Here is a 25073-nt window from a genome sequence, read left to right as displayed (position 1 = left end):
CTTTGCGACCCCATGAATCGCAGCACGCCAGGCCTTCCTGTCCATCACCAACTCCCGGAGTTCACTCAGATTCACACCATCAAGTCAGTGATGCCATCCAGCCATCTCATCCTCTGTCGCCCCTTTCTCCTCCTGCCGTCAATCGCTCCCAGAGTCAGAGTCTTTTCCAATGAGTCAACTCTTCACATGAGGTGGCCAAAGTACTGGAGTTTCAGCTTTAGCATCATTCCTTTCAAAGAAATCCCAGGACTGATCTTCAGAATGGGGTGGTTGGATCTCGTGCAGTCCAAGGGACTCTCAAGAGGCTTCTCCAACCCCACAGTTCAAAAGCATCAATTCTTCAGCGCTCAGCTTTCTTCACAGTCCAACTCTCACATCCATACGTGACTTCTGGAAAAACCATAGCCTTGACTAGATGGACCTTTGTTGGCAAAGTAATGTCTCTGCTTTTCAATATGCTATCAAGGTTGGTCATAACTTTTCTTCCAAGTAGTAAGCGTCTTTTAATTTCATGGCTGCAGTCAGCATCTGCAGTGATTTTGGAGCCCCCAAAAATAAAGTCTGACACTGTTTCCACTGTTTCCCCATCTATTGCCCATGAAGGCATGGGACCAGATGCCAAATCTTCGTTTTCTGAAAGTTGAGCTTTAAGCCAACTTTTTCACTCTCCTCTTTCACTTTCATCAAGAGGCTTTTTAGTTCCTCTTCACTTTCTGCCATAAGGGTGGTGTCATCTGCATATCTGAGGTTATTGATATTTCTCCCGGCAATCTTGATTCCAGCATTTCTCATGGTGGTTCTTCCGGCCCAGCATTTCTCATGATGTACTCTGCATATAAGTTAAATAAGTAGGGTGACAATATACAGCCTTGACGTGCTCCTTTTCCTATTTGGAACCAGTCTCTTGTTCCATGTCCAGTTCTAACTGTTGCTTCCTGATGTGCATACAGATTTCTCAAGAGGCAGGTGAGGTGGTCTGGTATTCCCATCTCTTGAAGAATTTTCCACAGTTTATTGTGATCCACACAGTCAAAGCCTTTGGCATAGTCAATAAAGCAGAAATAGATGTTTTCCTGGAACTCCCTTGCTTTTTCAATGATCCAGCAGATGTTGGCAATTTGATCTCTGGTTCCTCTGCCTTTTCTAAATCCCGGCTGAACATCTGGAAGTTCATGGTTCACGTATTGCTGAAACCTGGCTTGGAGAATTTTGAGCATTACTTTACTAGCATGTGAGATGAGTGCAATTGTGTGGTAGTTTGAGCATTCTTTGGCATTGCCTTTCTTTGGGACTGGAATGAAAACTGACCTCTTCCAGTCCTGTGGCCACTGCTGAGTTTTCCAAATTTGCTGGCATATTGAGTGCAGCACTTTCACAGCATCATCTTTCAGGATTTGAAATAAATACTTACTGATTTGTTAAATGAGTGAAAGAGGGAGGAAGTGTAACTTGGACTAGTTAAATCATTTTTTTCAACAGACCAGGGTCAGTTTTTAGTGCCATATTTAACAAAGAAATTAATATTTTTATTTCAGAATGCTTCCTGGCTCAGGTTATAGGCAACAGAAAGGCAGAAGAAGGAATGTACTCAATTCCCAAGGCAGCAGGTTATAGTGATTACTGCTGTGGGGAGGTAAGAGGTACTTCTTATTCTCTGCATTTGAGAACGTTGGGTTTGATGCTGATGCAATTTATCATATCTTGTTTACTTTTACGCTCATATAAAGACAGCAATTTCCAGGAAAAGTCTTTCAAGCTTAAATATTTGCTTGCTTTCCCTGTGCAATGGAAGTCACGCAACAATTCTGTTTGTTTTAGCCTGGAGTCAATATGTATCACTCCAGTTGAAGCTGGCTTAAAACTCAACATTCGAAAAATTAACATCATGGCCAGTTGAAGCTGGCTTAAAACTCAACATTCGAAAAATTAACATCATGGCATCCAGTCTCATCACTTCATGGCAATTATATGGAGAAACAATGGAAATAGTGACCGACTTCATTTTCTTGGGCTCAGAAATCACTGAGGATGTTAACTGTAGCCATGAAATTAGAAGATGCTTGCTCCTTGGAAGAAAAACCATGACAAGCCTAGACAATATATGAAAAAGTAGAGACATTACTTTACCGACATGGGTATATAAAGTCAAAGCTAGGGTTTTTCCAGTAGTCATGTATGGGTGTGAGAACTGGACCATGAACACAGCTAAGTGTCAAAGAATTGATGCTTTTGAACTGTGGTGTTGGAGAAGACTCTAGAGAGTCCCGTGGACTGCAAGGAGTTCAAACCAGTCAATTCTAAAGGAAATCAATCCTGAGTATTCATTGGAAGGACTGATGCTGAAGCTGGAGTTCCAATACTTTGGCCACCTGATGGGAAGAGTTGACTCATTAACAAAGACTGTGATGGTGGGAACGATTGAAGGCAGGTGGAGAAGGGGATAACAGAGGACTAGATGATTGGATGGCATCACTGACCCAATGGCCAGGAGATGGTGAAGGATAAGGAAGGCTGGCGTGCTGCAGTCCATGGAGTCACAAAAAGCCAAACACAACTGAGGGACTGAACATGAACAAATCTATATCACATCTTTATGCCTGGAATTAGATACAGTAATGATTCTGAGAAAGTGCAGTATCCTTTTTCTGTACTCCGCACAATGCTGGCAGTAAAAGCAGTAAAGGTTTTAAAGCTATCTCCTCAATATTTACATAGAGCTTATACTTTCTAAAACACAGTTACAACTACTCCTCAATTTACCGTGGGTTATTAAGCTTGTTTTACGGACAAAAAAACAGGGATAGTGGACTTTTCAAGACCCAAAACAAGTCAGTGTCAGAATTAAGACCATCACCTTAAATTTATAACTCCAGCTTTGCTAATTCCTGACTTTCATTCATTTTGTATCAGCTTGCTATGTGCTGGCATGGTGCCAGCTGCTTTCTCTATATCATCCTTTCTATACTCTCTGTCCAAGAACATACACCAGCCTCTAGACAATCTCTCCAATCAAGTGTCTCAAATTTCATGACTGCAGTCACCATCCACAGTGATTTAGGAGCCCAAGAAAATAAAATCTGTCACTGCTTCCAATTTTTTCACTTCTGTTTGCCATGAAATGTTGCAATCAGATGCCATGATCTTAGTATTTTGAACCCTGAGTTTCAATACAGCTTTTTCACTCACTTATTTCACTCTTATTAAGAGGCTTTTGGTTCCTCTTCAGTTGAATTCAGTCGCTCAGTCATGTCCGACTCTTTGTGACCCCATGAATCACAGCACACCAGGCCTCCCTCTCCATCACCAACTCCTGGAGTTCACTCAAACTCATGCCCATCGAGTCAGTGATGCCATCTAGCCATCTCATCCTCTGTTGTCCCCTTCTCCTCCTGCCCCCAATCCCTCCCAGCATCAGAGTCTTTTCCAATGAGTCAACTCTTCTCATGAGGTGGCCAAAGTATTGGAGTTTCAGCTTTAGCATCATTTCTTCCAAAGAACACCCAGGGTTGATCTCCTTCAGAATGGACTGGTTGGATCCCCTTGCAGTCCAAGGGACTCTCAAGAGTCTTCTCCAACACCACAGTTCAAAAGCATCAATTCTTCGGCACTCAGCTTTCTTCACAGTCCAACTCTCACATCCATACGTGACCATTGGAAAAACCATAGCTTTGACTATGAGAGGGTAACAGGCAGGAAGGCCAGGGGTCTCCAAATGGAGGAAATAGCCTGCAAGTGTCAGACATTTTATCTCTCTTAAGCGGCAGGAGGAAACAAACTTCTCTATACAAATTTAAAAGGAAGTTTCTCTTAAAATTCTGTTGTCATAATGATACCTGGTTTCACCTGAAGTTAACCAATGCCTTTTTCTTATGGAAATGTTTATCTTAAGCTATGCTAATGTACTATGCATTTACCCCAAACTCTGTCTTGAAGTCGGTTCCGCCTTTTGGGCTCAGAACCTACTTGATAAACCCGTATGTTATACTCCGATACTGTTCCTCTAATCTGTGTAAATGACACTATTTGTATGGAGACCTGCCCTTCTTCAAGATTCAAGTTAATCATTTTATGGCCCAAGATAAACCATTTGGAGCCAAGATTATCCCAAAATACATCTTATGCGTGAGGGGCCGGGTGCCATTCTAAGTTTTGAGACATTCCTTTCTTTCATTAACAGACTGCTGGTGACTATATAACATTCAGCAGGGGGGTACTCTTTCTACCCCCTTCTGATGCCTATGTCAGAAGCTTTCTCTATCTCCTTTATACTTTAATAAAACTTTATTACACAAAAGCTCTGAACGATAAAGCCTCGTCTTTGGCCCCGGACTGAATTCTTCTCCTCCGGGGGCCAAGAATCCCGGCGTCGTAATTCAACAACAACCTTTCAACTAGATGGACCTTTGTTGACAAAGTAACGTCTCTGCTTTTGAATATGCTACCTAGGTTGGTCATAACTTTCCTTCCAAGGAGTGTCTTTTAATTTCATGGCTGCAATCACCATCAGCAGTGATTTTAGAGCCCCCCAAAATAAAGTCTGATACTGTTTCCACTGTTTCCCCATCTATTTCCCATGAAGTGATGGGACCAGATGCCATGATCTTCATTTTCTGAATGTTGTGCTTTAAGCCAACTTTTTCACTCTCCTCTTTCACTTTCATCAAGAGGCTTTTTAGTTCTTTTTCACTTTCTGCCATAAGGGTGGTGTCATCTGCATATCTGAGGTTATTGATATTTCTCCCAGCAATCTTGATTCCAGCTTGGGCTTCTTCCAGCCCAGCATTTCTCATGATGTACTCTGCATATAAGTTAAATAAGCAGGGTGACAATATACAGCCTTGACGTACTCCTTTTCCTATTTGGAACCAGTCTGTTGTTCCATGTCTGGTTCTAACTGTTGCTTCCTGATGTGCATACAGATTTCTCAAGAGGCAGGTGAGGTGGTCTGGTATTCCCATCTCTTGAAGAATTTTCCACAGTTTATTGTGATCCACATAGTCAAAGGCTTTAGCATAGTCAATAAAGCAGAAGTAGATGTTTTTCTGGAATTCCTTTGCTTTCTCAATGATCCAGTGAATGTTGATAATTTGATCTCTGGTCCCTCTATGTTTTTAAACCGAGCTTGCACATCTCGAAATTCATGATTCACATACTGCTGAGTCCTAGCTTGAAGGATTTAGAGCATAATCTTGCTAGCATGTAAAGTGAGCACAATGGTAGGTAGTTTGAACATTCTTTAGCATTGCCCTTCTTGGAGATTGGAATGAAAACTGACCTTTGCCAGTCCTGTGGCCACTGCTGAGTTTTCCAAATTTGCTGACATATTGAATGCAGTCCTTTAAGAGCATTATCTTTGAGGATTTTAAATAAAGATACACAAAACATCATCATTGGATGTTACTAACTAAAGTTTTATAAAACGCAAGATTCTGATGACCATATATTCAATATCTTAGAACTTTTCAGTTGAATTAAAGCATTTATTAAGACCAACTGGTTATTCCTAGCTGTACTGGTGAAAGCACTGAAGGAAATGGATGAGATTGGGGATTCAAATTCCCAGGCCAAACTACACATAACTGACCAGAAAGCTTCAATATCTGACCTGAAAGAAACCTTTGTTTCCTGTAGCCACAGGGCCTCAGCCAGGGCTGAGATTTGTGAAAACTAAATCCAGAGTCTCATCCTGTCAGTGTCTGCATTGCATGCAAATTGATTGCCCAATCTTCTGCCAAAGTGTGAGCATTTACTGGGAAGTAATGGGAACCTGAAATTGGAATGGGGAAATATGGGAAGATTCCAGTGAAGCTGGAAATATTAAATCCCCAAATTTAGCTACTTCTTTACCAACTAATGAATATACGTGTTCTAGTTATGCATTCCAGAACCAGAAAAATACCTTTAGGAGGGGTGGGTATACAGCACCTCTAGGTGGCAATAACTGGCATGTCTGAGGTAAGGTTCTCCAGGAGAGTGTAAATGCTCTAAATTAAAGGCCAATGTATGGTGCTATTTTTTTTTTTTTACTTGATTGACTTCTAGTTGATTTGCAATACTGTGTTAGTTTAGTTGTACAGCAAAGTGATTCAGATATATGCACTATATGCATACATATTCTTTTTCAGATTCTTCTCCATTATAGGTTATCAAAATAGGTTGAATAAGATTCCCTGTGCTTACAGTAAATTCTTTATATTTATCTACTTTATATACAGTAGTGTTTATCGAATAATCCCATACTCTGAATTTATTCCTTTCTCCCGTTTTCCTTGGTAAGCAAATGCATGTTTCTATGACTGTGCATCATTTCTGTTTTGTAAACAAATTCAATCATTTTTTTTTATAATTATTCCACACTACCTCCATTCCTTTTATTTATTTATTTATTTATTTTCACTGGAGGCTAATTACTTTACAATATTGTGGTGGTTGTTCCCAAACGTTGACCGAGCACGGGTGTGCATGAGTGCCCCCATCCTGAACCTACCCCCCCCCCACCCCCCATCTCTCTGGGTTGTCCCAGAGCACCAGCTTTGAGTGCCCTGCTTCATGTATTGAGCTTGCACTGGTCATCTGTCTTACATGTGCTAATACACATGTTTCAGTGCTATTCTCTCATATCACCCCACCCTTGCCTTCTCCCACATAGTCCAAAAGTCTGTTCTTGACATCCATGTCTCTTTTGCTGTCTTCCTTATAGGGTTGTCATTACCGTCTTTCTAAATTCTAAATATATGCAGTAATGTACTGTATCGGTCTTTCTGACTTACTTCACTCTGTATAATAGGCTCCAGTTTCGTCCACCTCTTTAGAACGGACTCAAATGTATTCTTTTTTATAGCTGAGTAATATCCCGATGTGTATATGTACCACAACTTCCTTATCCACTCATCTGCTGATGGACATCTAGGTTGCTTCCATGTCCTGACTATGGTAAACTGTGCTGCAATGAACACTGGGCTACACGTGTCTCTTTCAATTCTGGTTTCCTCAGTGTATATGCCCTGAAGTGGGATGGCTGGGTCGTGTGGCAGTTCTATTTCTAGTTTTTTAAGGAATCTCTACACAGTTCTCCATGGTGGCTAAACTAGTTTGCATTCCCAACTGAGGCATTGTCATTTCTGCCTTACCCTCTGGAGAAGCTCAGTATTTACAAGTGTCCTGAGGGGCTGGCTTCTCCCTGTGTGGCATCCAAGACTTGTGCCCAGCTGGTTCCTCCAGGCCCTCCTGCACACACACACACCCACCCCTTGTGGCATCTGAGGAGCCTGCAGGCCCTGCCCATGAGGAACGGCTGCCAGGGGGCTGGTGACCTGGCCAGGCTGGGCTCTTCTCAAATCTCTTTTGGGGTGAAGGAGACCTTTGTGCCTGACCAAGTCTGTAAGTCTTCCCTGCTCAGGACAGGGTGGGCGCTGGCTGGGCCCCTCTACAGATGTGGTGAGGAAGCCACCACAGAAAAGAGGCAAGCTCCCTCCCTGACAGGTGTTGGAGTGAGCGTCTTCCCTCTGAGCCTCAGGTGATGAGGCCTTTCTTCTGACTCAGCTGTCACGGGAGCCTCAGACGCCAGGCAGGGTGTGGGGCTTGAGTGACTCCAGAGTGTGAAGCTGCAGGGGGGCTGGACAAGCTCTCCCTGCTGGGTCTCGGCCTCACAGAGCAGGTGTTATCTCCCCTCCTCCTCCCTGCTGTTATTCCCTCCCCTTCTCTCTCTTCTGCTTCATCCAACTCCCTTCAGACAAGACACACACATTCCACATGATATTGTGCACTTTATCCAGGGACGGGGAAAGAGGAAACCATGTGAGTGAAACGGGGGTAGACCCATCTCACACAGGAGAGAGCAGTGGCCCAGGGCGAAGGGAGGCACACAGCATTTAACAGGTCCAGTGATGGCTCCCCAGGTGTTCTTGTCCTAGTTCCCAGAACCCCAGAATAAGCCTGTTCGATCTGAGTTGCCCAGCTAAGCACAAAGTCTTGATGAAAGAGAAGGTTATGTGAAGACAGAAGCCGAGGGACATTTGAAGATGCTGCTGGATTTGAATGTGGAGGAAGGCCCAGGAGCCACGGAATGCAAGGATTGAAGCTCTAGATGCAAAAATGACAAAAAGCAGGATCCTGTCCCAGGTCCCTGGATGAGGGACATGTCAACATCTTGGTTGTGTCCAGGGAAACCCTTTTCTGACTTCTCACTCCAGAGCCATCAGAGGATAATAAGTCCCTAAGGCAGACACAATTCTTTTTACCATCAAAATAGAAGTGAATACAGGGACAGAGAGGCAGGCAGAAGGGGAGAAACACAGGAGAGAGCAGACAGATTGGAGGGTGTCGGGTGATCAGGATTCAGGTAGACAGTGAGAGATACAGGGGGTCAGAGACAGATGGAGAGACAGCACATAGGGAGCCTGGAAAAAGGTGAGAGGAGAAGCACAGAAAGTCTGCTGCTGGACATGAAGCAAGACATGAGGCAAGCTGGCAGGGCAGACAAAAGCAGGAAGTGGGCAAGGGGGCAAGGACAGGGAGAGTGACAGCAAGACGGGATGGCAGACAGGGGCCCTCAGAGCTAGTCCTTGTCCCCACCTGAATCAGAGAGCTTCCTGAGCTGCAGGTGGATCCCATTTGTGGATCTCAGCACAACGACTGGCATGGGCACAGGGACCCTGGCGGGATCCGGTGACAGCTCAAAGCGAAGCAAGGTCAGGGCCACGGCCACCTTCAACTCATTCATGGCAAACTGCTTCCCAATGCAGTTCCTAGGTTGGGAGATAAAAAGGAAGAGAGCAGAGGCTTCTAACCCCTGCTGAGCACAGGGAATCAGGGCTCTCCTCCTGTGGTCAAACCTGATCCCTTCCTTACTCATCCCACTGAACTTGCCAGCAAAGCTCTTCCCTGACTGATGGCAAAGCCCACCTCTCTAAGGACTGCTCCTAACTCATACTCCACTCTCAGCAGGAAAACCTGGGGAGCATCAGTACTTTAAATCGCAGAGTCAAGTCAAGTGTGAACTAGTACTTTATTCACTCGTCCACTGGCAATTCCTGGTTTCAGGTCAGCCCAGAGCACTGTAGGGGCAGTGTGGATACAGGACCTTACCACCTACAGTGGACAAACAGGCTGCCCAGTCCCCAGAGAAGACAAGACAGGGCTGTGCAAGGAATCAGAATGGCAACAGGGAGGCTTCCTGGAGAGGACAAAGGTTAACCACTCTGAACCTACTGGACCAATTCCCTCTCAGTTAATGGTCTGGCTTCCTGTCTCCCTCAGCTCCTCAGTCAATCTACCTTTGGAACGTTCTATTCTAATCCAGAAATGACCCTCCTAACCATCCCTTGGGCTCCTCATCTGGCCTTTTCAGCTTCCACTCCTTCCTTCCCTCTAAAGCCACAGTCGCTCCAGGCCTGTCTGTTGCGCATCACAGGGAGGACACGTCGCAGTGCCTCAGCGGCATCACAGCTCTCTCTGGATTCTTCCTCACTCACCTGGGGTCTGTCCCTCTCCTCTTCCTGACTCAGCGACGGTTGAGGTCCCCTCCCCTCGCCTCTGCCATCCTCATGCTCAAGGCTCAATCCAGTGACCACCACCCTCACCCCCTCTGCTGGCTGCACCTCTTCCCACTCGGGACCCTCAAGGCACCATGGGTGTTAACTCAAGGACGCATCACATCCAGTGCCCAGCACAGTGCCAGATCATGGATCCCCCCACAGTCTGCTCAAAGAATGAATGAGTGAAAGAGTGGATGGGTGAATGATGTCTGTTGAAGCAGACGTGTTGTTGACTGTGAGCCCTGGGGGAGGACAGCATTATCATCCTTGTGTTCCCATCTCCTAGCACAGGTCTTGGCACACAGAGACAGGCTTATTACATACTTTCACATTTGAACAATATTGATTGAATTGAAAACAACTCAAGTGGGATGAGAAGAAAAGAAATATTCAGTCTGACGTAGGAATCAAGCTGCCGAGTCCCTCCTGCCCTCTAGCAGCAACTGAATGACCTGCAGCCATGTCTACAAGGAAGAACTGGACCCTGGCGTAAACCAAATCCTAGAATCAATAAGACAGTTTACGTCAACACTGTTCTGTAAAGGTTGATTCACCAACTGAAAGTTTCCTAGATCTGTACAGTCAGAAAAAAACTTGTTTCTACTATGTTACAAAGCCACTGAAGTTACTATTTCAGGGGAGGTTCTGTGCCCTTTAAGATCTTCACAGCAATCATTTAGGAGTGTATCAATCAGACTAATAGCTATCTCAAGGGTGCTTTATGTTTTACATGCAATAGATTTTTCAAATGCACATGTCAAACACAAAATACTCTCCCTCCTGTAGGGAAAGAGCAAATAGCCAAGATGGCATTGTCAGGCGCTCTCTCCCTGAGGCCTCTCACTGTTGCCTCGGGGTTTGTAACTAATGATTATGGAAGAGCTAGATTACCTATAGCACTGCGTACATGCATCACATGGTACTCGCTTGGACTCTGGCTACTTTTGTTATATAAGCTCCACCTGCAAAAGCTGTGGGGGAGGTGTGAGGTACGCCTTTATGAGTTTGGCTATGAAAGCCCCGGTTACTACTGCACTGGGGCTAAGTTGGACCAACATCATGGTTATATTATATGAGGTTATGTTATGGTTTTTATGGCTGCTGCTACGGCGGCTGTGTCAGGCAGGACAGAGCTGTGTTATGGCGGCCATAACACAGCCAGGAGAGAATAAACGTGTCTGCAGTCCCTATGGCTCCTCCAGTCCTCCTCCAGCCTCTTAGCTGATGCTTTGTATCTATCCTGAGTTCAGCAAACAGTGTGCACAGTATGAGCAGTGAGAAACTGGCATCATGAGCAGGATCAGCAGTAGACTCCCCAAAGCAGGCTTGATTGTCCTCCACTTTAAGATTGTTCTTACTAACATTACTCTGTATAATCTGGGACCATGGTGTCTAAACTCTGCTTTTTAATAAAGAATTTTGGCAACAGAAAATATATGTTACGGTTATATTAATACACAGTCAAATCTATGTCGGATGTAGCGCAGGAAGTGAGAACATACTCATGACTGTGAAACTTTCTTCAAACTACAACTATAACTGATCACATACATAACTTGAAGCCTCAGGACATGGAATTCCCAATCCAGGCAAGCACGATGAATACAGTGTGGGCAGACAGGTGAATTAAGCAGAAAGGCACGGGGCTGACTAGGAAGGTGGGAACAGAGAAAATCATCTTTCAATGAAGATAATTGTATGACTGAAATTGCGCTAACCAAACATGTGTAGTTTAAATGTCATGAAGACATTAATGCTATAACGTCATACTCCTAAAGTGAGGAAAACCCTGGATACTTTGGATTGGCCACGGACATGGAAATGAGGTCAATCCTTGTGGACCGTGGGAGGTCTGTCATTGTGGTGGGTCCTGAAGACCTTCTTGTACATGGAGACCCACACCTCCTTCTCAGCCCATCAACATACAAGGACGGAACTTCATGCTCCTCATATGAAGGTAGACAGTCACACACATCGGGTAGCAACCCATGACACTTGCTTCCCCCAGTACAGAGGCCTCACCTGGATCCTCCTGAGAAGGGCAGGAAGGCATGGCTGTGTCGAGTAGAACCTGGTGCGAACCGGGTTGGGTCAAATACCTGCAGAGAGAGCACCAGGGCCTGGATATTTGGGGTCAAACCCCTCACATGAATGCACTGGGGGATAAGAATCCCAGAGAGGGAGCAGGGGAAGCGTTTGGTGTTGAGAGAGGTCCCATCTCCTCCTCCCACGTCCATCGTACCTCTGGGTTCGGCCACACCTTTGGGTTGTGATGAAGCCCATAAATGGAGAGGGAGAGTAAGATTCCTGTGGGACAGAGGAGAGAGAGAAGCTGATGGTCCCACAGTGCAGGGGATGTGTGGCCTCGCAAAAGCCCCGGGAGCCATCATGGGAGCACCTTCCGTCACTCTGAATGGAATGATGCTCTTTCAAGACAGGTGGGTGAGGCATGACAAAGCACACGGTCACAGATTAGGGGTAGGTGACCACAGCCCAGGACTGAGAATTGAAGGAACAGCAAGGATACACTTAGGAGCAGCTCAGGTGACAACTCACATTTATCAAGTGCCATCATGAACCTGGGGAATGTGCAAGAATCATTTAATCCTCACGGAAGCACTCCTGTCCCCACAAGCCCATGAAGCACCTGAGCCTCAGAGAGGTTAAGAGTTGGGTCTATGATCCCACAATTAGGAGGGAACAGGCTGGGATTCAGACCCACTGGGTGCTGAGTCAGTGGGTGGCCTCCAGCCATGGCAGGGCTCTCAGACCTCATCATCACCTGCTCCTTGCCATCCACCAGAGGGCACCTCAGAGACTAGAGCCTATGACCCATGTCAGTGGAGTCTCTTGAGCGCCCTCCCTTATTTACACCCCATTTGGAAGCACCATGCCTCCCCCTGCTTCTGCCTTCATGATTCAAGAATTAGAATTTTAGGCTCCACTATAAGACCACACAGAAGGGTCAACATTTATTGTTGGGCTTTGTTGCATTCAAGTTTTGTGTCAAACATTTTTTTCTTTCAGTAGAGGTTAGTTACTTTCCAAAGGTGTGTTAGTTTCTGCTATGCTGCTGCTGCTGCTGCTAAGTCGCTTCAGTCGTGTCTGACTCTATGAGAGACCATAGACGGCAGCCCACCAGGCTCTCCCTTCCCTGGGATTCTCCAGGCAAGAACACTGGAGTGGGTTGCCATTTCCTTCTCCAATGCAGGAAAGTGAAAAGTGAAAGTGAAGTCACTCAGTCGTGTCCGACTCTTTGCAACCCCATGGACTGCAGCCTACCAGACTCCTCCGCAAGGTGCAGTTATGTATCTATATATAGAGAGAGGGAAACGGCAACTCACTTCCGTATTCTTGCCTGACAAATGTCATGGACAGTGGAGCCTGGTGGGCTACGCTCTGTGGGGTCGCAAAAGAGCCAGACATGACTTAGCAACTAAACAACAACTATATCCCCTCCATCCTGCACCTCTCTCGCCCTTCCCATTCGACCCCGCTAGGCCATTTCAGAGAATTAGGCTGGGCTTCCTTTTATATATCAGCTTTCCACTAGATACATACTAGTATTTTACACATGATAGTCTATCTGTGCCGATGTTACTTTCTCAAATTGTCCTACCCTCTCCTTCCCCTCCTGCATCCACAAGTCCATTCCCTGTGTCTGCATCTACATTCCTGCTCTGCAAATACATTCATCAGCACTGTTTTCCTAGAGTCTATGTTTACGTGTGTGTGTTAATAGGCGATATTTGTTTTTCTCTTTCTGAGTGCCTCACTCTGTATAACACGCTGTAGATTTTTCCACCTCACTGCAACTGACTCATATTTGTTCCATTTTATACTGAGTAATATTCCATTGTGTATATGGACCGCAGCTTCATTATCCATTCATCTATCAGTGAACACCTTGGTGGCTTCCACGTCCTGGCTATTGTAAACAATGCTGCAATGGACACTGCGGCACATGTGCTTTTTGGATTCTGGTTTTCCCAAGGTATGTTCCTAGCAGTAGGATTATTTAATATATGGTAGTATTAATCCTAGGATCTATGGAAAAGCATTCTTTAAAGCTCATTCAAACTAGAGAATAAATATTATCTTCAGGCAGACAAGAGCCAGAGCATCCTGAAACTGGAAATGCACAGGTGGATTTCTGGTCTAGCATGTGTCCTACAGAGTGCTTAGCGGAGTGGTGAGGTGACGTTCATACCTGCAGGTAAGGAGCGTCCATCAGGGAAGGTGATGGGCTTGCTCAGCTCTCTGCCAATGACTGGTACTGGTGGATAGAGTCTCAGTGCCTCCTTGATGCACATGGTGGTGTAGGGCATCTGGTCCAGATGGTCCCTGAAAGGAAGCCCACCTGAGGGCAGGCAGGACTGGACAACCACGGATTCTCTTGAGTTCAGGTAGGACAGGGTTCTTCCACCTCCAGGACACTCACCAGGTTATGAAAGCACCATCCGCAAGGAGGCTCTGGATCTCTTCCCGACACCTCTGCTGATGTCCTGGGTGGGAGGCTAGAGCATAGAGGATCCAGGAGATGCCACTGGCTGTGGTGTCGTGACCCTCAAACATGAACGTGTCCACCTCGGCACGGAGGTCCTCGTCAGACAAGCTGCTCCCATTCTCCATCTGTGGAGGCAGGGCTAGACTGCAGGTCTGCCCTTCCTGTGTGCTTCTGCACAAAGGCTCAGGCCTCTCCTGCCCACACTCACTCTGGCAAAGAGGAGGATGTCCAGGAAGTCCAAGTGCCTCCTGCTCCTCACCTTCTCCAGCTCTCCCTCCTTCTGCAGGTGCGCCTTCCTCTCCTTGATCACTGCATCTGTCCCAGAGCAGTGGTTCCCAGCCAGAGCTTAGGACTCTGGGCGGTTCAGAGTCTGCACCCACCATAAGCCCTTCTGCCCTTCAGGCCCAGTCTGGGTGCCAGGTGGATGAGGGTGAGGTTGGGACTGGCTGAGCATGTCAGGGATTAGAGTTCCAACGTAGTCTACTCCAGACGGGAATCCCGACTCTAGCACAGCCCGTGGGGGCTCTGCCTGAATGCTGCTGGGAGGGGGTCTCACTCAGGCATCACCAACATGGTGACTCCTGTAACTCCCTGTTCAACACCTGACACCCTGAGCTCTGGGTTCCCAGTCCCTGCAGCAGGCGGGTGTGTGCCAGCTCCTGAAGAGGAAGCAGAAGTCTGGGCTCTGCCTACCGGGTCAAGGCTAGGCCACGTGAGCCTGATGAAGCGGTGGGGGTGGGGCTGTGGGGGTGGGGGGTGCTGTGGTGGGGCGGGTGTGGTCAGGGGGGACCAGCCCAGGTGGGAGGGGAACCTGTGTGTTGATGGGCAAGGTGGCAGGCCCGGTGGTTCCAGTGGCCTTCAGGGGTCAGCCTGTAGATGAGGTCGTTCTGGAGGAGAGCATTCCGCAGTCGGGAAAAAAGCAGATGACTGAGGTCCCTGATGGCCTGGATGTAGGACTGGAGGTTCCTGAAGGGAGAGGGCGCAGAAGAGACTGGAGTTGAGAGAGGCACTGACCTGGAGAGGGTCAGATTCCTCAGGTCACACCGAGGCATTGTGATTTCTGCCTCATTTCCCTGAAGCCCTCCCCCTGGAGTCCTTTACAGGGGTCCAGAGAGGCCAGGCTTCTCCCCGAGCAGGAGTCAGGGACCTCTGACTGAGTCAAGGGTGGTCTGGGTGGAATTTGACCGTGGTCCATGTCTCTCTGTAGAATGTTACTTTTTGTGCTGATAAGCATCCACACTGCCCTTACTGCCCCTTAGGTAAGTCCTTCCCATTCGTGAAAACAGGACCCTGCCCTTGAAGAGCTGTCACTGACCTGTCCGTCTGGACGCTGCCCTGGTGGCTGAAGGCGCACTTCATGATGGTATCCAGGGTCATCGAGGAGACATGTCCAAAGATCTCCAGGTGTGAGTCCTGGCTGATGAGCTCCTCCCACTTGTCCTGTGGAGGGATGGTGATTGACCCTGCTCTGCTCCCCTAGAAGACCTGTGCTGCCAAGGCCAGGCTTTCTCTCTGTCTCTACATCTTCAGATGAGATTTCCTCACCTTCTAAGCAGACATGTTTTAGCAACTTAGGCTTGTAACACCCATGTGTAATGAGATGCCTATTTTTTCTGAATCTTTCTTATACACGCAGTTATATTCTCCTCTAATATCCTAACTGATTCTGAATATTTGGAATAATTTATTAAAATAACCACCTTTGGCAGAACAGAAAGCATAGTTTCTCAGGGGACAGAGGGAGAACTTCTGTGTCCTGATGTCAGATGTGGACAGGTGATATCCAACACTAGGAAGCAAAGATTTCAAGGCAAGGAAAAGCTAAAATGGCTCTAATGCAGCTCCTAGAAGGGGCATGAGCTATTCAATTGCTTTCATTCATCTAATGTTAGCTAAGAACAGATGTTAAGAACAGCTAAGAACAGAACCTGTTCTGGATCAGAGGTGGTTTGTGAAGGCCCAGCTCTGTGAGTGTAGACCTGGGCTCATTTCCTCCCATGAGTGGCTCAGTGACATGCAGAATCGATGGAACCCAGGTCACAGCCCACTTGTGTGACATCTTGGGATGTCCACTCTGCCACTGAAGCTGCCATTGTCCAGGCCAGCCAGGGCCAATTTGCACTGACCTCCTTGATCTACTCCCCTGTGTTCAAACATGGAGATGGGAGAGTGGATCCTGAATACACCATGGCCCTGATTTCTCTTGGTGAGGAGAAAATTATGGATCCAAGCTGGAGCCTAGATGTTCCTCTGTCCCACCTAGCTTTAATGAGCGCTCTCTCATACTAAGTCATGAGTGCGTCATTCTGGGTGGCTCTATTCATGGGTGTGTGAGGGACATAAGTGTCTGATAGTGGACTTTGTCAGCTGTGCTGGATTCTACTGCATATGGTGACAAGCGATGGACTCACCAGCATCACTCGGACAGAGTCGGCCATGATTCCCACATAGGGCTTCAGGATGTCATAGTGGAAGGCTGGGGTCAGCATCCGCCGGTGCTGGAACCACCTCTGCCCCTCCAATAGCAGCAAACCTGTCCCTGAACCACAGATGGGTGGGTATGGGCATCGGGGAGACTAGGGCCCTCTTGGGAGGAACCAAGGGTGTCAGGAGAAGTCTTCCCATGGGCAAGAATCAGCGAGGCCAGTACATTTCAGGGATGTGAATTTCTAGTATGTCTGTCCATAGCATGTGATTATGACAAAAAAGTGTAAGGGGGCAGGTCATAAAAGAACTTATCGAAAAGTCAGGCAACGTTAGAAAAGACTGAGAAGTGATGAAGAAGCAGCTAGGCTTCAGGAGGGCTAGAGCACCATTACAAAGACTGGTGGCATTTTAGAAAAATGAGGTTTGATTCAGATATGAGGGTGCCTGACACCTGTTTTTCTCCATTTACACAAAGAGACCACTCTTGGTAAACCTAACAGGTGGGTGGTTGGCAGTTGTATTTAAATATACTTACCAATCCAGGGCTTCAGGTGTCTGTAGGTAATGTGAGACTTTGGGTCTGAAAAATAAGGAGGGAAGATGGATGGGACCAAACAAGGCAGACAGCCTCTAGAGCACCTGAGATCTAGACCTTGGGCTCCCTTCCCTTCCTGGTGCTTTTCAAATGGCAGTCACTCTGAAGCCACCACCCACTTGCCTCCCACCCCTGACTCTCTCTGTCCTGATAGTCACCGTGGTCCCAGGAACGTAGACTCAGTGTTGCAGAGCAGAACACCCACAGGACTAAGATGGTGAATTGCCCTGAAACATAAACTCTGTTCGGTGCCATAGAATGAGACAGAGTCTGTGATTTTTCTATAGTCAGTGGTGGTCTGGCCATCTCAAGACCCAGGACTGGCAACAGTGAACGGTGCCCAACCTAGGACAGTGTGGACAAGGAATTGGCTCCAGGTCTGGGATCATCTCAATTTGTTTGTAAAAAGAAGAGACGTAAAAGAGAATCCAGCCCCACCAGGAGTAAAGCATTTAATAACAGTAAATAATGTTGTCCTCTCTGGCTTTGGTTGGGCGGGTGTTTGGAGGAATTCAGGCCTTGGCATCTGATGTGCCTGTGTCTTCTGGAATTTCACACCCAGGGGCCTGTACTCAAATGGAAGATTGTTTCCAGCTGAGGGTTTCCCTCTCACCTGATCTCCCCAGGACCATCTTCATGTAGTCAGGGTCGTAGACCAATACAAAGGCCCTTGTGCCCCACATCCAGCGAACACAGGCCCTTGGGTATTTCTCTACCCTTTTCAGTAGGTGTGGCAGCTCACCCTCCTCTTGGAACTGTCACCAAGGGAAACACAAGTCAACGACTTCTCTCTTTTAGTTCCAGAGCAGGAGTGGAGGTGAAGGCCTGGAAGGGTACCAGGTGATCACTCTGCACCCATCAGCAGAACTAAGAGTTCAGAACTATTTCTTCTGACCTGGAATCTCATCCAACCTTGCAGGCTGTCCCCCATTCTCCTAAGATCAGATTCTTTCCCATGTCAAGTAGAGTTATGGGCCAACACTACAAACTGCCTACAGAATCTTACATCAAGGATAACTCCTTGGCTTGTGAAACATTTGGAAATAATTTGCACACAGTGACATAACTTCTTGAGCAATTTATGATAATTTCTGTCACTTGGTAGACTTCCCTGGCACCTCAGGTATTATGAATTTACCTACAAAGTGGGACACCTGGGTTGATGCTGGGTTGGTAAGATCCCCTGGAGAAAGTAAACAATTTTTCATATTATTTCGTTTATTTAGAGAAGAGGTAGATATTTTAAGAATTGAATTTATATATTAGTTTCATTTGCCATCCTGATCATATATATGTTTGATGATATCCCAGCATACATGTTAATGTATATGAGTATGAAAGAATGTTTGGAATGTGGATGGCTAAGTGAAAAAAATTAAGTCATACATTGTGTGTGTAATCTTATTTTCCATATTGCGTGTGTGCACAGTTGTAGGTCAGATTCAGCATGTACACATATGAGAATGGGATTGAAATAAGATTTTGATATGTGGGTTTTTGATCTCATTTTCGTTGACTAATTGCCAGAAACTTTTGTGCACTTCCCGTCTTGTAGTGGAACCTTTGTACACACCTGAGTGTGGACCCCAAAGGCCTTTCCTTACTGAATTTACCCTCTGTCTTCTTGCCCTGACAGGCTGGCGATTCCACAGGACCCATTGCTCTGCCCCCAGGATGCTGCTGCCAGCGCTCCTGCACTGGGTCCACCTGCTCCCCTTCCAGGTCTTTGCTCACGTTCTTCCCTCTGCCTGGTGGCCTGGCATCTTTACCACAGAGCAACTCCCTCTCCTCCTACTTTGCAGACTCAGTTTGTTTTGTTACCTCTGGATTTCTTGTCAGCAGTTGATCCCAGACAAGTTCCAAATAGTCACACCGTCTTGATTTCAATGGCTTCTGTGTAACTCAAATCAAACACTCTACACTTTGGTATCTGACCTCTACCAGCATCCTTCTACCATTAAGACTCACCAGCTCTGAGGCAAATTGGCCACTCTGGGTCACGTTCCTTCACTGAGCTTGTGTTTACTGAGCAGTAACTCTGTGCCAGACACAGATTGAAGGCACTAAATTAGGAGGTGGCTCTAGATGCTTGTCTGTTTGTGGCCTGCAGGCTAGTGAAATAGATGAGAGAGCAACTGGCCATAAGCGGAGGGCGTCATGAAAGTGTGATGGACAGAAGACAAAGCCTATGGGGAAGCTTTGGGGAAGGGGGCCTAACTCAGACCTGGGTGTTAGGAAAGTCTTCCTGCGCTTGCTCTTTCTTTGGCTCATAATTTACCGAGATGCTTTCAGGATAGAAACATGAGCCAGAGGCAAGGTTTCCCAGAAGAAGCTCATCGCTATGATCTTGCAGAGAGAAATAGCTGCATCCAGTTACCACTGACTTGTGAGAAGGGCATCCAAGGAAAAAAGAGAGTCCTCTCCTCTCCTGGGAAACCCAGGATGAAAATGACTTGGGCCTGGGGCTTGTGAGACAGTCATAGGAGGGATGAGATCATTCCGGGGAGAGGGCACGTGGGAGCCGAGTCCCAGAGGCTGGTGTGCACAGGCAGTAGGGGAGGACCTTGAGTGACCTGGGGTGCAGGAGATTAGGAAGGAGCGGGGAGAGAGGTGCCGGGCCAGCCCGCATGGGGCTTGGGCTGCTTCTAGTTCTCGTCTTTGGCTCCACTCTGCTCTAATCGTGCTGCTAAGAGGGACCTCAGCTCTCTGCAACCTGTGATTATCTCCTAAAATTTGTTTAAGCCACAGACCCTTGGTGGCTTGGTGACCCATGTCCATGTGGGCCCTGACTTTGCTCTGAGCTCCCCCACCCTCAGGCTTTGGTGCCGGTGCTGGGTGGGCAGGTGCTGCCCCTCCCAACCTGCAAGCTGCTCCTGTCCCTCCTGCCTGTCCCTCCACACAATGGACTGACACCTCAATGGAGCTGAGGGTGGGAGGATTACAGGTTCAGCTCCAAGAGCTCATAGTTCAGAGAGAGAACACCAAGCAGGCAGTTTTCCTCACCTGGCCCCATCCTGGGAACTTTGCTCCTGTGTGTGGCCTCTGGTGTGGGTTTCTGGCACTGACCTTATAGGACTAGAAAATCCCTTAGTCTGAATGAACCAAGCCGGTTTGTCTCCACACCTGACGTAACCCAACCCCGCAGGTAAGCCTCTTTTCCTGTGACTTGACACCTTCTTAGATTCCTGTCTGTTGTCCCCACACACAGTGAACCCACAGGGCTCAACCATCAGACTGCACATCTGTGCTCTCAGGCAAGCACAGGGCCAGGTATGAACTTGCTGAGTGTGACCATGCTCTAGATCTCCGGCCCTCCCGACCCTCCCACTCCCCCATCCAGCTCCATCCTACCTCCCGCTTGTGTCCATAGAACCAGTGGGAAGGAGGAGACGGGAACTGATGAAGGGCTTTGAGCAGCCACTGTCTGCGCAGGTAGAGCTGTGCCGCCTTGAGCAGAAGCAGAACCAGGCCGAGCAGGGAGACCACCTGCAGGAGCCCGGAGACCCCGCCCAGGGCTCTGGAGGGGCTCAGTGCAGAGACACTCATGGTGCAGTGGCTTCTGGATCACTGACTGTCCTTGACTGCCTGACCTCCCCTGAGCACCCAGCCTGATCTGGGAGGATGTCCCCGCCCACCTGGGGGAGGGTGAAGGTGAAGGCAGAGCTCAGACTGGGCTTCCAGGTTTGTTGCTGTTTTTTGTATTTGTTTTCTTAAACCAATCTCTCTTTTGTTACAAAATGTAGGTATTATAAAGAGAAGATAATATTTCTAACTTGATTCTGGAGTTTGAGTTGTTCTAGGATACTGCAAACTATCATCTGCTTACATTTTTTAAACCTTTAGACAGTATGAAAGAAAAGAGAAAAGTAAATATTTTTAAAAGCTTCCTGATGACTGAGTCTCTTCAGAGTTCTCCTGAAACTATCACACATTGATAATTGACTGTACTCCAATAAAAATTGGTCTGGTGGCTCAGAGGGTGATGAATCCGCCTGCAATGCAGGAGACCCAGGTTGATCCTTGGTCAGGAAGATCCCCTGGAGAAAGCAATGGGTACCCATTGCAGTATTCTTGTCTGGAGAATTCCACAGACAGAGGAGCCTGGCACTTTACAGTCCATAGGGGTGCAAAGAGTTGTACCCTACTGAGCGACTTTCATTTCAGTAAAAAATACAAAACGTTAAAGAACAAACAAACAAGCTGATTAAAAAAAAAAAAAACTCCCTTGAATAGAATATCCCTGTGGTGTCTTATTTAACAGTGTGATATTGTTCAGAATCAGGTTTAATTCTCTAGTATAAATAGCCTTGAAATACCCTGCTTGACAACATGAATCATTTTCATTTGTCCAAGGCAACTGAAACTTCCACAGGTTCTCATAAGACAAGCTGCTCCCATTCTCCATCTACTGAGGCAGGGCCAGAGTGCAGGTATGCACTTCCTGTGTGCTTCTGCACAAAGGCTTAGGCCTCTCCTGCCCACACTCACTCTCGCAAAGAGGAGGATGCCCAGGAAGTCCAAGTGCCTCCAGGTCTTCTCCTTCTTCAGCTGTCCCTCCATCTGCACATTATCCTTTCTCCCCATGATCACTGTGTCTGTCCCAGAACACTGGTTCTCAGCCAGAAATGAGGACTCTGGGGGCCCAGATGCAGCCCCACCATAGCCCCAAATATTTATCTCTATATGGCAGTAGCACACGTATGTTGAGGTGTGTGTCACATAAGATGGATAATAATATGTCCATGTGTCTGCAAGAGGGAACAGGCTTGGCTGTAGAAGGGAGTTTCAGCACTTGACAATATGTTTGTGCACTCTAGGGTGTAATGTGCCTGTCTCTGGGATTGAGCGCATTATTCTAGGGGGCTGTTTCTGATGGATGTATGATGGATATATCTGCTTGAGAGTGAACTGTGGATTGAGCTTGGTGTGAATACGCACAGATGAGAGAGAGGTGGACTCACCACCATCAGTTGGACAGAGTAGGCCATGTGCCCCATGGAGGGCTTCAGGATGTCATGGTGGAAGGCTGGGGTCAGCATCCGCCTGTACTGGAACCACATATGCCCCTCCAACAGGAGAGAACCATTCCCTGGGCCACAGTTGGGTGTGTGGGGGGTCAGGAAGACTGGATCAGAGGGGATAGGAGGCGCCAAGATTGTGAGAAGGAGGTATGTGACAGGCAAAGTCAGGAAGGCCAGTACATTTCCAGCAAGTGAATTTCCAAAATTGCTGTACCATTAAGATGTGACAGTTTGAAATAAAGGTTGAAAAAGAGTAGGAGAAACAAGAACCTATGGTATAAAATAAGGAACTATGCTCAATATTTTGTAGTAAGCTATAAGGGAAAAGCATCAGAATCCCTGTGCTGTACACATAACATTACAGAACAGGGTAAATCAGTGACATGGCAATAAAAGTTTTTTTAATGAATTATAAAAAACATATATATTTAAATATAATCACATTCTGAAAACATTTAATAATCTCTTTCCTATGATCGTCCCTGGTGGCTCAGACAGTAAAGCGTCTGTCCACAATGTGGGAGACCTGGGTTCGATCCCTGGGTCAGGAAGGTCCCCTGGAGAAGGAAATGGCGATCCACTCCAGGAATATTGCCTGGAAAATCCCATGGACAGAGGAGCCTGGTAGGCTACATTTAATGAGGTCACAAAGAGTTGGACATGACTGAGTGACTTTCCTTTCCTTTCATTTTCCTTTGATCAGTGCAGTTCAGTTCAGTCACTCAGTCATGTCCGACTCTCTACGACCCCATGAATCGCAGCACGCCAGGCCTCCCTGTCTATCACCAACACCCAGAGTTCACTCAAACTCACATCCATCGAGTCAGTGATGCCATTCAGCCATCTCATCCTCTGTCATCCCCTTCTCCTCCTGCCCCCAATCCCTCCCAGCATCAGAGTCTTTTCCAATGAGTCAACACTTCGCATGAGGTGGCCAAAGTACTGGAGTTTCAGCTTTAGAATCATTCCTTCCAAAGAATACCCAGGACTGATCTCCATTAGAAAGGACTGGTTGGATCCCCTTGCAATCCAACAGACTCTCAAGAGTCTTCTCCAACACCACAGTTCAAAAGCATCAAGTCTTCAGCACTCAATTTCTTCACAGTCCAACTCTTACATCCATACATGACCACTGGAAAAACCATTGCCTTGACTAGACGGACCTTTGTTGGCAAAGGAATGTCTCTGCTTTTGAATATACTATCTAGGTTGGTCATAACTTTCCTTCCAAGGAGTAAGTATCTTTTAATTTCATGGCTGCAATACCATCTGCAGTGATTTTGGAGCATTACTTTACTAGTGTGTGAGATGAGTGCAATTGTGCAGTAGTTTGAGCATTCTTTGGCATTGCCTTTCATTGGGATTGGAATGAAAACTGACCTTTTCCAATCCTTTGGCCACTGCTGAGTTTTCCAAATTTGCTGGCATATTGAATGCAGCACTTTCACAGCATCATCTTTCAGGGTTTGAAATAGCTCAACTGGAATTCCATCACCTCCACCAGCTTTGTTCGTAGTGATGTTTTCTAAGGACCACTTGACTTCACATTCCAGGATGTCTGGCTCTAGGAGAATAATCACACCATCATGATTATCTTGGTCGTGAAGATCGTTTTTGTACAGTTCTTCTGTGGATTCTTGCCATCTCTTCTTAGTATCTTCAGCTTCTGTTAGGTCCAGTCCATTTCTGTCCTTTATCAAGCCCATCTTTGCATGAAATGTTCCCTTGATATCTAATTTTCTTGAAGAGATCTCTAGTCTTTCCCATTCTGTTGTTTCCCTCTATTTCTTTGCATTGATCATTGAGGAAGGCTTTCTTATCTCTTTTTGCTATTGTTTGGAACTCTGCATTCACATGCTAATATCTTTCCTTTTCTCCTTTGCTTTTCACCTCTCTTCTTTTCACAGCTATTTGTAAGGCTTCCCCAGATAGCCATTTTGCTTTTTTGCATTTCTTTTCCATGGGGGTGGTCTTGATCCCAGTCTCCTGTACAATGTCACAAACCTCTGTCCGTAGCTCATCAGGCACTCTATCTACCAGATCTAGGCCCTTAAATCTATTGCTCACTTCCACTGTATAATCATAAGGGATTTGACCTAGGTCATACCTGAATGGTCTAGTGATGTTCCGTACTTTCTTCAATTTAAGTCTGAATTTGGCAATAAGGAGTTCATGATCTGAGCCACAGTCAGCTCCCAGTCTTACTTTTGCTTACTGTATAGAGCTTCTCCATCGTTGGCTGCAAAGAATGTGATTAATCTGATTTTGGTGTTGACCATCTGGTGATGTCCATGTGTAGTCTTCTCTTGTGTTGTTGGAAGAGGGTGTTTGCTACGACCAGTGCATTTTCTTGGCAAAACTCTATTAGTTTTGCCCTGCTTCATTCTGTTTTCCAAGGCCAAATTTTCCTGTTACTCCAGGTGTTTGTTGACTTCCTACTTTTGCATTCCAGTCCCCTATAATAAAAAGGACATCTTTTTTGGGTGTTAGTTCTAAAAGGTCTTATAGGTCTTCATAGAACTGTTCAACTTCAGTTTCTTCAGTGTTACTGCTTGGGGCATAGACTTGGATTACAAATAGAGATCATTCTGTTGTTTTTGAGATTGTACCCAAGTACTGCATTTCCAACTCTTGTTGACTATGATGGCTACTCCATTTCTTCTAAGGGATTCCTGCCTGCAGTAGTATATATAATGGTCATCTGAGTTAAATTCACCCATTCCAGTCCATTTTAGTTCACTGATTCCTAGAATGTCGACGTTCACCCTTGCCATCTCTTGTTTGACCACTTCCAATTTGCCTTGATTCATGGCCCTGACATTCCAGGTTCCTATGCAGTATTGCTCTTTACAGCATCAGACCTTGCTTTTATCACCAGTCCCATCCACAACTGGGTATTGTTTTTGCTTTGGCTCCATCTCTTCATTCTTTCTGGAGTTATTTCTCCACTGATCTCCAGTAGCATATTGGGCACCTACTGAGCTGGG

The 25073-nt window shown here is 46.5% G+C and overlaps 1 protein-coding gene across 1 annotated transcript; it reads right to left on the bottom strand.

Moving 5' to 3' along the window:
• Positions 1-7742: 7742 nt before the first annotated feature.
• On the bottom strand, positions 7743-20646 carry LOC138073642 (taurochenodeoxycholic 6 alpha-hydroxylase-like). The gene is made up of 13 exons (XM_068965479.1): positions 20417-20646; positions 17679-17820; positions 17006-17050; positions 16455-16582; positions 15359-15483; positions 14855-15009; positions 14252-14358; positions 13978-14168; positions 13747-13880; positions 11779-11843; positions 11559-11635; positions 8575-8747; positions 7743-8215 (listed from the first exon to the last, which is right to left on the bottom strand). Exons 1-13 carry the CDS (start codon positions 20609-20611, stop codon positions 8184-8186), a joined length of 1569 nt encoding a protein of 522 aa, XP_068821580.1. The 5' UTR covers positions 20612-20646; the 3' UTR covers positions 7743-8183.
• Positions 20647-25073: the final 4427 nt, after the last annotated feature.

Source organism: Capricornis sumatraensis, chromosome 2 (assembly GCF_032405125.1).
Source record: "Capricornis sumatraensis isolate serow.1 chromosome 2, serow.2, whole genome shotgun sequence".
In the NCBI taxonomy this organism is placed as follows: domain Eukaryota; kingdom Metazoa; phylum Chordata; class Mammalia; order Artiodactyla; family Bovidae; genus Capricornis; species Capricornis sumatraensis.
Note: the sequence above shows the minus strand (reverse complement) of the source record. Positions and strands in the feature narration are given on the sequence as shown.